The sequence below is a fragment of the Hibiscus syriacus genome, unplaced genomic scaffold (assembly GCF_006381635.1).
Source record: "Hibiscus syriacus cultivar Baekdansim isolate YM2019G1 unplaced genomic scaffold, ASM638163v2 tig00117056_pilon, whole genome shotgun sequence".
In the NCBI taxonomy this organism is placed as follows: Eukaryota; Viridiplantae; Streptophyta; class Magnoliopsida; order Malvales; family Malvaceae; genus Hibiscus; species Hibiscus syriacus.
Window position 1 is genome coordinate 6,440,371 of NW_024063539.1, and position 15,972 is coordinate 6,456,342.

The following is a 15,972-nucleotide window of genomic DNA, read 5'->3' on the forward strand; positions in this document are numbered from 1 at the left end:
TGTATTACTGAGCTTTCCGAAGCTCACTCTATTACTCAACATTACAGGTTAAAAGAATTGTACCAGTGCAGCTATCGACATCAGTAAGGGAGTTCTTCCGGCGTTGTTTTCAGAGTATGATACATGTAATTAGGGGGCATGTAATTATATTTTGTTTTATATACGAGTATGAAAATCTGTTTTATTTCTGAATACTAATAAATGATTTTATACGTTACATGTTTTAAGAAAAGTTTAAAATTTTCCGCTATTTTTACAGTGGGTCGTTCCAGTGGCCCTAATGTAACACTCCAGATCGGATCGGGTTACCCGCATCGGTCTGAGGGGTTACAATGCTCATGGCTGGAACCGAGACATCTTCAACTACAGCAGATTGGGCAATGTCGGAAATGATGAAAAATCCTAGAATCTTGGAAAAAGCACAAGTCGAGGTGAGGCGAATCTATGACGGAACTAAGGACGTCAACGAATCAAAGTTTCACGAATTGAATTACTTGAAGTTAGTTATAAAGGAAACTCTAAGATTACACCCTCCTCTGACTTTGCTACTTCCAAGAGAAAGCACCGAGAGATGTGAGCTTAATGGATTTGAGATACCAGCCAAGACCAAAGTGATTATTAATGCTTGGGCAATGGGAAGAGATTCCAACTACTGGAAAGAAGCCGACCGGTTCAATCCCGAGAGATTCATCGATAGTTCAGTGGACTATAAAGGAACTAACTTCGAATATATTCCCTTTGGTTCTGGAAGGAGGATATGTCCTGGCAAGTCATATGGTATGGCTGTTGTTGAACTTAAACTTGCACAATTACTGTACCATTTTGACTGGAAACTCCCTAATGGAATGCAAACTGAGATCTGGACATGGCTGAAGCCTCTGGTGTTAGTATTAGAAGAAAAAGAGAACTGCACCTGATTCCCACTCCTTACCATCCACCGTGTGTTCAGTAGTTAGAAAATATACAATAGGGATGATCTATTTGTAAAGCATGTGAAAAGATTGTTGAATCACATTTCACATGCTTCCTATCCCTAATGTATGTTTAAATAACGATTCCCTTTTATTGTACCCTGTGGTTGTAGCAAGTTCAAATGATCAGGTAAGTGTCATGTTATTCAAATTGCATTTTAGTTAGACCAAGTGCTAAAAGACAGTACAATAAGAAGAGAAACAAAATTTGGAAATTCAGATTTGTCTATGTTGATTCAGGCAATCCCTTATTCCTATTCGTCTTCCTCGTCATCGATTCCAACCCTGTTTGTGAAATCAAGAAGAAACTCCTTGAAACTCACCGATCCATTTGTATGGACCTAAATGCACATATGATATGGACATGTGGGTTTTGAATTTGGGTATGTATATGTAGTTTTTGTCATAGTGTAACAGAGCTAACCAAATCTTTTCATGGCTATTTTCCCGGACGAACGATCCCCGGATTCATTGATGGCTTGAACCATCTCATTCTTGTTGACGAAACCATCCTTGTTTAATTTTTACTATCAAATGTTACTGCTATATATCATGTAGAAATGGTATAAACCATTACCGATATTTATGATTATTAAATTATTTATATATTATATCATAATAATTTATGTGTAAAAAATATGTTCCTATTCAATTAAATTTAATGATGAAATAAAAGAATATATGAATCGTCTCATAAAATAATATTTGACTCAAATTCATCGTTCAAAAGATAATATTCTTGAGTATCACAGCCGCAACAACTTGCAAGGGAAACAGTGCAGCTCCGTATTCCCTACATATACAGCCACCCTGCACTCAAAATCATAAAAACACAATCCAAACAAATTTACCCTACATTTCATGGCTTCTGTTCCTGAATTCTCCCACCATTATTCATTCTCTCAGTTCCAAAATCCGTTGCTAATTCCCCAAGAAAACTGCATTGATGGTATCGGTGGTGCTATTCCCAGCTCTGGAGAAGAAATAAGTTTCCCGATGTTTCTGGACAACGGTGGGGTTGATGTTTTCCAACAGGAACCTAATAATCTTACACCTTCAGTCCCAACAGCTGTTTTGCCTGACATTGATGGCGGATATCCATTGCAAGATGTCGGTGATGAGTTTGGAGAGGAATGTAATAGGATTCTTCATCAGAACATCAAGCCAGTTGAACCAAATATGGGGGAAAACTGGGTATATGATTTTATCTTAAACCATAAATTAGAGAAATGACTAGTTTTTTTTCAGAAAAGAGAAATGAATGCTTAGTTTTCTGATAGGGGGTTCAAGGCAACCCAACGCAGGACAATAACCTTAAGGCTGTTCGGTATTCTGTTGAAGAAAGGAAAGACAGAATTCTCAGATATCTGAGGAAGAGAAATCGAAGAAATTTTAACAAGACAATTAAGGTCTCTTCTGATTTCTTTCCTATTCCTTTCAAATCATCGTTTTTTATTAGTATGGGATGATCACCGATTACAAAGTAATATTCGTTCATAATTTTTTATTAATAGACTATGAACGCATACACACTTTACAAACATTGTTGCTCAAATTTGATACATTTAGAAAAAAACAGCATTCTCTTTAACTACCAATGTCGCACGGTGGATTCACAAATGATCTCTTCTATAAGAAGAAATGTGCGCATTGACTGAATTTCATTGTTTAAACATACACAGTATGCTTGCCGAAAAAGAGTAGCTGACAGGAGGGTCAGAGTTCGAGGAAGATTCGCAAGGAACAGCATTCAACTATGTGAAGATGAAATGGTAATGAGAAACGAAGACGACGACAACACTTCACCTATTCACAAAAACTTGATTGACTGTGAAGCTGTTCAGGTGCTTAATTAATTTCCCATTTCCTTCATATATATTATTCCAAATTTCCAACTATTCATTTTTTTCTCATTACTGACGAAGCATGACGAGCTCGATGACTGGCTGCAAGAGGCTATGACAAATCTTATATTTTTACCTGATATTGCTGGTTAATACTCATGTTCAAGCTTATGCTATTCGGAGTATTTATATTTAAGTATCGATGTTCAACATTTATTCGGATATAAAGATAATGAGAGCATAACCTTTCAAATATACAAAAGCTATTGAAAATATTTTACATTCTGAAAAATATAAATATACATCCACCTCTCCCAATAATCTTGAATTACCCTTATTCTTTCCCAATAATCTTGTGATAGTGCTAATGTTGGTGTGGTTATGGCGATTGCTTTCAACATGATTGTTCTCAAATTAGCTTTATTCGTTTGTGGGAATTAGAAGCGAAAAGGTTCTTAAACTCGTGGCTTTCATTTTCATTTTTGTATTGCTAATTAGAAAATGACATGAAAATTTTCCCGGAAAACGGCTCTTGACCCGCTTTAATTAATTTTTTAATTTATACTCAAATAAACTCTTAGTTTTTTATGTGTAATTTGACAGCATGAAATCTCCACCTAAGCACTTTATTTAGTTATAATTAAACACTTTATTTTTGCCTCAGTGAATATAATCCTTTAAGTATAATTGAAGTAAAAAAAAGACCTAATTTAAGGATTTTTAAAAATATTTTAGTCATGGTTTCGACTTTCCGCATAAATTTGTTTTGCGTAAAAAAGGGAAGTCAAAAGGAATGCATACATATATATTACTTTAACAAGGGGCCATGGTGTTAAAAGCAAAACAAAGCTAATTATTGGCCAATTAAGCTGTGCTAGTAATCGATTCCGAAGGGGATTGATAGCGATTGAAATGCAAAGGAATTTGATGTTTAAATAAACTGTGTGGTGTGATAGTATTTTAATCTTAATTCATATTAAATTTTAAGTTTAATTGATATTAGTTTATATTCAAATATAAATATATATTATTGAGTAAAAATAAATTAATATGGTGGTGTATCATGGGTTGATTTATATAGTATATTTGATGATGATTTTATAGATATTTTTATAGTTATATGGAATCAGAGATAATTGTTTTCATTGAATCATATATATCCTTGTTAATAGTATGAAATAGAAGGGGAATATTTGAGTGAATTAGCTAGTGGTTCAAGTTGTGAACCACCTTCAATATTCCAATCATTTTAATCTTTTTCTGTCTATTCTCTTAAACTATCCCATCAATACTTAAATCTTATAAAATTTTAATCAGATAAAGTTTCATTTACAGAATCATATTAATTCCGTTAAACAATCAATGGCATTTTTAAAGTAAATAATAACATTTGAGATATTTATGCAGTGAGGTCTACTTAGACTGGCCCATTTACCTCTGAATCGTAAAATAATCATTCAGGTCCCCAACCCATTATTATTTGCACCGACCAATTATTATCACAAAAATCAGACCCATCACACCACTCGCTATGCTACACACTACACCCATCCTCCTCAAAGAAACCCAAAGAAATCTGATGAAGAAAAAGAATGGGAGGCCACGGAAAAGTTAAAAGAAATAGAACCTCAAGAGTGTGTTGGAATCCGTCGATGATCCAAACCTAGATACAAATTAAGAAATTAATTTAATTAGGTTGGAATTTATCGAATTCAGATAATACGATCATTCTTAATAATTACCAATAAGCATATAAAATAATTATTTATTGTGAATATGTGTATGTACTATGTATTGAGAGGATATTCTGAATCTTTTATAGAATGTTGAAAAGAAATTTCCCCATGTCAATCTAATAAGCTGGCAACTGATATGGATTCTCTAGGGGCAACAATCAATGGGTGAAATTGTTTGTTTCCAGCTAGAAACCAAGTAATATGATATTTTTTGTGGTTTTTATTCAAAAGTATAATATTAAAATTAGCCCTTAATAATTATTAAAACAATTATTTTAGCCCCTATTCGTTTTGGAGCATCTTGACTATCAATATTTTATTATAGGACAAAAAGACTCATAACATTTAACCAAATAGTCATTTTGACCCTTATTAGTATTTTTTCTGTATCATTTTGACCCTCGACGTTTCGTTTTAGGGTAAAACCCCCTATTTTGAAGTGTTAACTATTTGTTAACTAAAAGTTTTCATTTATAGAAGGATTTTTTGCCCCTAAATAAAATGTTTGAGACTAAAATAATTTTAAAAAAAATAATATGAACCAAAATAATTATTTAATCAAATATTAAAGTTTTTTTGTTGTTGTCATTATGCCTTTATTCAACATGACATGCAAGTACACAAAACCCTAATCATAGAGCTGGGTCCTGAAATAATTATTATTTATCTCTTGTACCTCTGAATGCATCTCTTTCTACTCTTGTTTCTTTGATATCTTACATTGAGCTCAGAAACTTTTAACGAAGTAAGCAAGACGTTAAAAAAGTGCATGTTATTGTTAGACATGATTCTACGTCAGATGAAATAAACAATCACATGTAAAATTTTATTAAGTGTTGTTTGGATTCGGATACAAATGTTAAATGTGGTTATACATCATAACAAAAACATTTAGGAAAGATATAGGTGTATATAAGTTTATTTTGAGACGATTTTCTCAATCAAATTGATTCTATGCACAACGTTAAGATTTTAAAATTTTGACTTTATTTAAATAATTTAGTGTCTTACCATATTCTAAACCAATTGATTATTGGTATACTAGACTAAAAATTAAATACATATATTATATGTTCAAAATAAAATTTAAATCATCAACTAATAATATAATTAAAGCAACCCTATTAAGTTATGCGAGTTTAACTTTAATTTGGGGTTTTGTTTAGTGACGATTAATGGTCTGGAGAAGTTGCATTGGATACATTAAAAATACTTATTTTGTGTTGATTTTGATGAAATTAATTCTGGATTTTAACAAATATTAGACAACAAGAGCTTGAGAATTTATTTGAGATTGACCGGCAAATTAACTTAAACCTCTAAACTCATTTTCCCGAGAAAACTATAAAAAGAATGCGAGAGAATTCCCAATTTTTGTTTTGGTTCGTGAGTCGAAATCAATGTAAGATTTTTACATTTTTATTAAGAAAAAAAGCCCTATCACAAAAAAATCCCGAAGAGAAATAAATCGACAGGGGGAGAATCAGCCACACAATGACATTACCCACAACATGTCGAGACTCGCAGACCCCAGTTTTTAGCTTCGTTTGTCCCCCCATAACTTCCACCTCACAAATTTATCATTTTGCCCAATTCCCTGATAATAGATAGAGGTAAGCCTCCCCCCCCCCCTTTTTAGTTTTTCTGGGTTTATTTTTCTGTTCATCTTTTGCTCCTAATTCAGATGAACATATTCGGTTTACAACGGTGATAGTTGTAGGAACAATGCCTTCCTCTTCATTTGCTTCGCTTGTCAATTTGAGAACCATTAATGCTACTTCTTTCATTAGTTATTTCCCTGAACCGGTTTCGTCATCTTACTATTCTTGTGTTAGAAGAGTTTCGTTGTCTAAGAGGAGTTTTTGTAGGAAATGTAAGTGTAAATACTCTGTGGCACCCACGGATTTTGTTGCTGAGGCAAATAATGCTTCTTCCTCTTCTTATAAAGATAGTGATGCTGAAATTGCTCTTAAACCTGCCCCCAAGCCGGTTTTAATGTCCGAAGGGGCAAAAAACTATAAGGGTTTGTCTTGGAATGGTGAATTGAGCGAGGGTGAGGACAGGGATAAAGAAGAGAATGAGAGGAGTAAAGTGATTGAGTCTTTAGGTGAAGTATTGGAGAAAGCTGAGAAATTGGAAACTTCAAATGTAAATGTTAATGTCGATGTGAATAAAGGCAAATTGAGTGGTAATGGTGGTGTTTCGGGCAGTGGTAAAAAGACTAAGACTTTGAAAAGTGTGTGGAGGAAAGGGGATAGTGTTGGGACTGTGCAAAAGGTTGTTAAAGAGTCTCCTAAGGTTAATACTAATGATAATAAAGGAGGGGAGGGGAAGGTGGAGTCTCAAGGTGGAAGTGGTGCGGCGCCTTTGAGACCTCCACAACCACCTTTAAGACCTCAACCTAAGTTACAATCTAAGCCATCTGTAGCGCACCCTCCTGTGGTGAAGAAGCCGGTTATCTTGAAAGATGTTGGGGCAGGTAGAAAGTCAGAGTCTGATCCAGATGGGAAAAGTAAAGAAAGAAAGCCTATTCTGATTGATAAATTTGCATCAAAGAAGCCTGTGGTTGACCCTGTCATTGCTCAAGCTGTTTTAGCTCCTACAAAGCCAGCGAAGGGCCCTGCCCCTGGAAAGTTTAAGGATGATTATCGGAAGAAAAATATTTCTCCAGGAGGACCTAGGAGGCGCATTATTAGTGATGATGATCTTGAAATTCCTGATGAGGAGACATCAGAGTTGAATGTGTCAATACCTGGTGCTGTAACTGCAAGGAAAGGGCGGAAATGGAGTAAAGCTAGAAGGAAGGCAGCCAGAATACAAGCTGCCAAAGAGGCAGCACCTGTTAAAGTAGAGATTTTGGAAGTTGGAGAAAAAGGCATGTCGGTAGAGGAGTTAGCGTACAATTTGGCCATTGGTGAGGGGGAAATCCTTGGATCTCTGTACTCCAAGGGGATTAAACCAGATGGAGTGCAAACTTTGGACAAAGACATTGTTAAGATGGTGTGTAAGGAGTACGAGGTTGAAGTCATAGATGCTGACCCTGTTAAGGTAGAAGAAATGGCAAAAAAGAAGGAAATTTTCGATGAAGATGACCTAGACAAGCTACAAGACAGACCTCCTGTTCTCACTATAATGGGTCATGTTGACCATGGGAAGGTTAGATGTAACCTTTTGTGAATAGAATTTCTCCTGTTCTTTTATGTCAATTTGAATTTAAGAAGTAAGAAACTTATCTTAAACACTTGATCTTACTAATTTGTATTTTGGTTATTTTTTTTTCTGACAGACAACTCTTCTGGATTATATTCGTAAAAGCAAGGTGCGTGGAAGCTTGATTAGCCTAATGCTCCTTGTTTATATTTTCATTTGAAATTAATAGGAACTTTCAGGTCATAAAGCTTAATTTTCTCTCTCCCCGTCCCCCCCACCCCGGCCACATTTCACAGTGGTGAGAAGTGATAGAATGATTCTCTGCATAAAATAATTGATAATTTGGTCAATCAATACCCAAATCTTCATGCAGTTAATAACTAGCAAAACACTTTCATTTTCAAACTGAAACCAGATTGCTTGATATCTGTAGATTGCTGATGCAGAAGCAGGTAGTATAACTCAAGGAATTGGAGCATACAAAGTTTCAGTAACTGTAGATGGCAAGTTACAACCATGTGTTTTCCTTGATACTCCTGGGCATGAGGTAAAACGATTACTAGGATCATTCAGCTTTAAAGCTCTTTGTGAACTAGGAATAGCTTTTCATTCTCCTTAGGTATGTTCTTAGTTGCTTGAGCAACTAACAACCTTCACAATAATGCTATATGGTATACTAGATTTTAAATGCAACCTGCTTGCATTGTTGGATGATGCCTATTACATGTTTCTGAAGGCTTTTGGAGCAATGAGAGCTCGTGGGGCACGTGTTACTGACATTGTGGTCATTGTGGTGGCTGCTGATGATGGGATTCGTCCTCAAACAAACGAGGCCATAGCCCATGCCAAAGCAGCTGGAGTACCATTTGTCATTGCCATAAATAAGGTGTGTTAACTGTAAGGTCACTTTCTGTTCTGAAAATCAGAAAGTAAGTCTACTCTACAGGAATGTTTTGGTGCTCTTAGTTTGGTATTGAGATATAGCTAATATTATTCATTTCTCTGTAACAGATAGATAAAGATGGAGCTAACCCAGAAAGAGTCATGCAAGAGCTTTCATCAATTGGTCTAATGCCAGAAGATTGGGGTGGTGACATCCCTATGGTTCAGGTTTTATTCTTTAATGATATATCATATATGCATCTTTTTTTTTTATTTGTGTACTTTGTAGATGGTTATATTTTTGCACTTGCTATTACAGATCAGTGCTCTTAAAGGGCAGAATGTAGATGATCTGTTGGAGACTGTAATGCTAGTTGCTGAGGTGTGTACTATTATTGGCTTTCCTGTATCTTGACCATTTTGCTTTGAAATTCTTCCTGTACCGAGCGCATATAATCTTGCTTGTTATCAGTTTGACTGTCCAAGCATGCAGCACATCCATAGTTCCTTTTTCTTCTCTTTCTGTTATTTAAAGCATTTTGAATTTGCTCTTTACTTCATTTTCTTTAGAGAAAATTATCAAATCTACTCATGAACTTTGGCCAAATGTGCGATGTGATACATCAACTTTGATTTGGAACAATTATACACTCGAAACTTTGATTTTGTTCAATTTTACACATGAAATTTTGGTTTTGATTCAATTCTACACGTTTTATAAATAAATGCATCCATTTATTTTCATATTGGATAAATATAATTATTTGTGCATGCAACACGTAAACATAAAGTGATGTTTACATTGATAATGGTATAAGCGATTTGTGAAAATTGAACCAAATCAAAACTTCACATGTACAATTGCACAAAATCAAAATTTATGTATCACATTGCACATTTTACCAAAGTTCATGTATAGTTTTGACATTTATCTTTTTTCTTTATAAACTAGTAACTCGAGAAATCTCCCTCAAGGAGTAAAGCTTTTTTTGGAATTCTACTAACAGTTAGTAATACCACTTTCGGAACATTTTGATAAACAAAAACATTTCATTAATGCATAAAAAATTCAATATGATTTTAGGTGTATTTGGTGATATCATTGGTGATCGTTTAAATAATATATCAGTTTTTTGCGTCTAACTATAAGTGCACGATTATCTTGCTTATTGTTACTTTGGATATGATCTTCACCCCGATTTTTTCAGTTACAAGAGTTAAAGGCTAATCCTGATCGAAATGCAAAAGGCACTGTGATCGAGGCAGGTTTTGATAAGTCCAAGGGACCCGTAGCTAGTTTTATTGTGCAGAATGGAACCCTTAAAAGAGGTGACGTAGTTGTTTGTGGAGAAGCCTTTGGAAAGGTTGGTAAACTAAAGTCAAACTCTTGTTTGTTCTAACATGAAAAGTCTTCTGCTTACTATATGGTATGTCAATGCTCAGGTGCGTGCTTTGTTTGATGATAGCGGAAACCGTATTGATGAGGCCGGACCCTCCATACCTGTACAGGTTAGCAAATTATTATGTTCAACACTTCAGCTTTTTATTTACCCTGTCTGTCTTGCCATATTTGAGCGTATTTTCAATTTCGTATGAACATGCTAATAAATTTGTTGCTCTAAGTAGAGTGCATATATGGAATTTTTGTTGGATTAATTGCCAAATAGATGACATTTCGACATGCAACTTGATTTCCTTTTGGACCCTTGTAGTTTGAATTTAGTGACACATATAGTGTGAGTATGAGATTGTTGAAATTCCTCTATATTTGAGCCTGCCAATACAACAGAAATGGAAACAACATTTTTCTTTGCTCTCTTTTCAGTCATGCCTACCACCTTTATCTTCAATATGAATCACAGAATCACCTTAACAAATTAGTTGCTTTCCTTGATTATTTGAGGTCATCAATCATGAGGCTGTAGAGTATACGATCATGCTAAATTTTCACCATAACCGCCCTGCTAATTCACAACGTAAATATAGTTGCTGCTAAAGCTGGGACTTAAACTTTAAAATGTCATCTATTGCCTCAATTTTTCTGTGGTTGCTTTAGTGGTACTACTTGTATTACTGTGATCATAATATTGTAGCCTAGTTGAATTTGATGTATAAAATAGCAGAATAATCTCAACTTAAATGATTTGGTGTTGGATGAAGGTGAGGAATCCTATGGTACTTGGACTCCAAGTGTGAGTGGCAGATACGGGTACATGTCCGAGATGGGTACGGTAGATTTTTAAAAAGTTTTTCCATGTATATTTAGAGGATCCTTGGAGGTCATATCCGTATACCCATGTGTCGGACATGGTTACCTCAAGAAAAATGAAGAGTCACAGCAACATAGGGGAAATCTCCTATCCTCTTCCCTCGCGTCTGCTCTGGCTCTCACAAGCCTTTTAAAATATCATTAACTTAGGGTCTAACGATTATGGGCCTTCTAACCTGAAAGCTGTAATACATTTTTTTGATAAGAATTGGAGGTTTCGTTAAAAAACCCCTTCTTAATTGCCAGGATACCAACCAATAGCCTAGCAACCAGCGGAAGGAGGAAAAGAGTACCTCAAGTTTTATTATGTAGAAATATAACATAACCCAGTTTAGTACAACCAAAACAGCCAAACAATACATTCAAAACAAGGCACAACAGACCAAACAGACTCTAAGGACCCCGACATCACCCAATCCCCTTAGCTAACTCATCCGCCTCCCATTTGCGCCTCTCTGAATGAGGCGCACCAGCACCTCTCTAGAAGAAAACATGACACAATTTCCTTAATAATAGCTTCAAAACAGGATGGACACGAATCAGAATTCTTTATCCACTCAGTCGCATTCCTGCAGTCAGTTTCCAAGATTAATCAACCCTTAGACGCCCAAGCTGACGAGTAGAAAAACCGAAGACCCTCTATGATTGCCTTTAATTCAGTCAGAGCTGGACCACAAGGCAGTGAGAATGACCCTAACTTTTTGCTGCTTGAATCCCTCAATAAACCCAATCTTTATTAACCGCACCATCCACATTTAGCTTAAAATAGCCTTCAGGGGGAGGAGACCAACCAATAGAGGCTGGTTTTCTCCTAATGAGACTGTCACATGAATCTGCTAATGACATCGTTTATGTAATCCCTTGATTAAGATTAACTATTTCTGTTTAGGTAGAAAAGATTACATTTCTAGTAGATCTAGGTAAATGTACTTTCTCTATGGTTGTATTTTGTATAACATGGAAAGTAAGATGGGCAAAATTGTTCATGGAAGCACTCCCAATTTACATAATTTTTGTTCATTGATGACACTGATTTGAACATCAATTTTAGTTGATAACTAATAGAATTAACTTCAGATTTTTCTGTTTAGAGGTATTCTGGACAGCAACAGACAAATCATAATTGTTTAACAGTAAACTGCCAAGATCACCTTACCCTTCTTTTCTTTGAGGAAAACCCGTGTTGGTTCTTATTTTAAAATTGCTAGATTCACAGATTCATGAGTCCTTTTGTACTGGATGGTGTAATAGATCCGGTGCTCTACTATTTGGTGTATAATATTCATTAACTGGCTTTTCTGAGTTAATAACATGCAGAATATACTGTTTTTAAATTAACAAGGAGTACACGTACGTTGAAGCATTCTGTTGAATTTCTGTGCCATAGTATCCATTCATTGGCTTTGTTAGTCTAATTTTTATAGCAACACTATAGGACTAGAGTTTCCCCTAAGAGATCTGGTGTGTATTTCTACAGGTCATTGGTTTGAATAATGTTCCAGTTGCTGGTGATGAATTTGAGGTTGTTGATTCCCTTGATGTTGCACGTGAAAAGGCAGAGGCATGTGCAGAGTTGTTGCGAAATGAACGTATGTCAGCCAAGTCTGGGGATGGAAAGGTTACTCTTTCTTCTTTAGCTTCTGCGGTGTCAGCTGGAAAGCTTTCTGGGTTAGACTTGCACCAGCTAAATATTATCTTGAAGGTTGATTTACAGGTACGTACATCAGATTTGCGCAAATGAAACAATATGCAAGGTCATATCGCTCATAATATTGTTAATTTGAGTATAATGAAATTTGAAAATGCTTATGGACATGGCTCTATTGAGTACATGATTATACTGATGCTATCAGGTTATTGGTCAGATCTCATCCTTTTGTTCAAGTGAAAAGGGGTAAGAGAATGAAACAAAAAGGGCTCTTGGTATATGTAATAGTTATATCAATTTTTGTGTGAGGATGCAAATATGGATTATAAGTCATCTGTTTTATGTGACTTAACATGTTATAAAGGGTTATTGGGATGTTGGGTGCACGTGAACTGCATGATACTGAATCACTGATATGGTGCCAAAATAGAGTTTCCTTCTCCATGATGGTTACCTAAAAGCTGAGGATAGCAAGCATAGGGACACATATTATAAGACAATTGAATTATACGGGCCAAACATTGGAATTCAAACAATGAAGTTGTATCATTATTATACCAGAAAAAAGGAACTGCTATATGTTTTTTTTTTTGGAAAAAGAACTTGTCTTGGTGGTGCATTTCTTACATGTTATTCACTTATTTTACTGCATGATGCTTTTTCAGAGTACTGATTCCGTAAAAAGAAATGAAAATCCCCACACATTCTTGTTGACCTTTTCTATCTGTTTCCAGTGACCATTATAATTTGTCGAACTGTGTTTGTTTTCCACAATTAGGGATCCATAGAGGCTGTCAGACAAGCATTGCAGGTGCTCCCACAATACAATGTCACTTTGAAGTTTCTCTTGGAAGCAACAGGAGATGTAAGCACCAGTGATGTCGATCTTGCAGTTGCTAGCAAAGCCATTATTTTCGGATTTATTGTGGAGACACTAGGTTCGGTCAAAAGCTATGCAGAAAATAAAGGTGTTGAGGTTCGCCTATATAGAATTATCTACGAACTTGTTGACGATGTAAGGAATGCAATGGAAGGACTTCTCGAGCCTGTTGAGGTTAGTTTAATGTTTCAAGTATTTATATTTTTATCTATTTATTAGTATTTCTTTCGCCCGGGGGGGTGTTCCTAAGTGACGCTCTCTGGTATTCTATTTGGCTCCCAGGTCAAAATGTATATGGATATATCTTATTGATCAAGCCTGGCCCTTGTTTGGAGGAGTAGAAAATGAAAAGAAAGGGGCATGGAGGGAAACCCAAATCTTACTGATTAAGCCTTTAATCCTAACTGTCTATATCAGCTATTTGCATGCTTTTGGTATACTTCTTTCTACGGGTATCTCTTCAAATCCCTGGTAGTCATTTTTCCTCGTTACCTTGATCATTGTCTTCTACCTGTATTGGTTGAATGTGCATAGAAGTATGCTGAGGCATTGGTCCTTCTCTATTGTACTTTTAATTTTTGATGTTTTTGTTTCTTTTACATTGCTCTTCTTGTCTCTCATCACTCCTTTAAACAGTGGATTTAGTTTAATGATCTGTAGTAAACTGAGAACTTAGAGGTTTTAACTTCTTGGGTCAAGTACTTTCTTTTCCGTCAGTATGTTTAAGATTTCTGCTTTAAATATTTGGAATTGACATGTACTGCTTCTCTCTTGACAGGAAAAAGTACCAATTGGCTCTGCAGAGGTTCGGGCTGTTTTCAGTAGTGGCAGTGGTCGTGTTGCTGGATGTATGGTAACAGAGGGAAAGGTGGTGAATGGTTGTGGCATCCGTGTCATTCGAAATGGTCGCACAGTCCATGTTGGTGTTCTTGATTCATTGCGAAGGGTTAAGGAAGTTGTTAAAGAGGTATGGTGTTGATTTCCAGTAATGTTTCTTTCTTCGCATTCTCCATTCTTAGCCCTCTTTAATGTGAAACCTAAATGCATGCTCTTCCAGTAAACTTTCCCTAGATTTTTTCATATATTGGGTATTAGAGATGTGTAAATTATCCTATAATTATACTTGGGAGGATTTGATGGGTTTATATTCTGCCTAGTCGTGTGACATAAAGATGGAAACAAAATCAAAATAACATATCGAATTGCATATAAAGTGATCCACAACCAGAAGTTGTCATGTTGGATAATTAGATCAGAGATTGGTATATATTTGATTAGTAATTTAAATTTAGATAAGCAGTGGGATGAACAAAATATTGAATTCTATGATTGTACTTGTTTCCATCTTTGACAATTCAAATTTTGTAAAGATAGGAACCTGCATTGACAATTTTCATAGAAGCCAATTGTTCTCGAATGCAATTTGAGTGATAGAAGGAACTTAGGTTGGAAATTCATTTTAGTCATTTATTGGCTTGTGGGTTGAAAGTGTTTTGCCTTCACAACCAGAATGTTTAATATTTGGGAAAGTCGGATTCTGGTCTTATCCTTCTAGGTCATGTTAAGAGATGCTTCTCCCAGAGACACTGGGTCAATTATCATGCGAAATGTTTGGTTTTGTTGTTTGTCTTCGTTGTTGAGTTGGTATTTGTTCCTAGCTTGGCTGCCTGTATTCTATGCTGTACTTGGGTGTTTTATTTTGAATCTAGGCTGTACTAAGGTTTTATTTAATAAAATTTTGAGGTACTCTTTTTCTCCTTCTAATGTTCGTTGAGATACCTTTTTGGTATTTCGACGGATATAAAGGGTTTTTTTTTTATGAGACCTCCCTTATAAAAAATAAAAAATAAAAATAATGTGAAATGGCGATATCAGCGTTAATATTTTCAGCTTTCATACTAATTTTATCTGGTTGATAAATGATTCAAGTATTGATCTTGATCTACTCAGGGGATGTGGAATTCTTCTTGGTTTCAATATTAGTTGTGATTATATGAGAATTTCTTATCTGACAGGTAAATGCTGGTTTGGAGTGCGGTATGGGAATGGATGATTTCGATGAATGGCAGGAAGGAGATATTCTTGAAGCCTTCAACGCAGTCCAAAAGAAGCGAACACTTGAAGAGGCATCTGCTTCAATGGCAGCTGCTCTTGAAGGGGTAGGAGCCGAGTTATAGAACGACACAGGGTGCAAAACCGGATATTTGGTTTTCACGACACAATCAAATTTGCATGAAAGAGGCAAACCAACTTGTAGTTACTCTACTGCTGCTTTGGCCATTGCTTAACGTGCGTGATATAAGAGTTTTCGCCACAAAATTTATATACGAGCACAGTGCGTCAAGGTTTCTGGGTTGCAGGTTTTGTTCATTGTTGTTTCCTTATTTAATTTTATATTTTGCTGTATATATTAAGATCCCATTCCAGCTTTGCATTTGAAAAGACTGGGCAGTTAGTTACATATTCCACAGGATTCAATGTAGAAAATACATTGCATCATTTACCCAAAATGGGGGGGGGGGGAAGCAATATAGTGGGATAGTGCTTTGAAACATGATGGGGGCAATCTGCCGCATTTCTAATTATGCTCAG

At 35.6% G+C, this 15,972-nt stretch overlaps 2 protein-coding genes across 2 annotated transcripts; both read left to right on the top strand.

Annotated features, from left to right (window-relative positions):
* Window positions 1-306: 306 nt before the first annotated feature.
* On the top strand, window positions 307-965 carry LOC120198042 (tabersonine 16-hydroxylase 2-like). The gene is given in 2 exon segments (XM_039199435.1): window positions 307-855; window positions 858-965. Coding segments are annotated over 2 exon segments (618 nt in total). The 5' UTR covers window positions 307-332; the 3' UTR covers window positions 953-965.
* An 867-nt stretch (window positions 966-1,832) lies between these two features.
* On the top strand, window positions 1,833-15,932 carry LOC120198467 (translation initiation factor IF-2, chloroplastic-like). Its single transcript, XM_039199806.1, has 16 exons — window positions 1,833-2,165; window positions 2,252-2,380; window positions 2,654-2,815; window positions 2,897-2,963; window positions 6,170-7,707; window positions 7,838-7,870; window positions 8,135-8,248; window positions 8,438-8,587; window positions 8,713-8,811; window positions 8,903-8,965; window positions 9,792-9,947; window positions 10,027-10,092; window positions 12,330-12,566; window positions 13,279-13,554; window positions 14,159-14,347; window positions 15,396-15,932. The coding sequence occupies exons 1-16, from the start codon at window positions 1,833-1,835 to the stop codon at window positions 15,555-15,557; spliced, it is 3,774 nt and encodes a 1,257-aa protein (XP_039055737.1). The 3' UTR covers window positions 15,558-15,932.
* The last annotated feature ends 40 nt before the right edge of the window (window positions 15,933-15,972 follow it).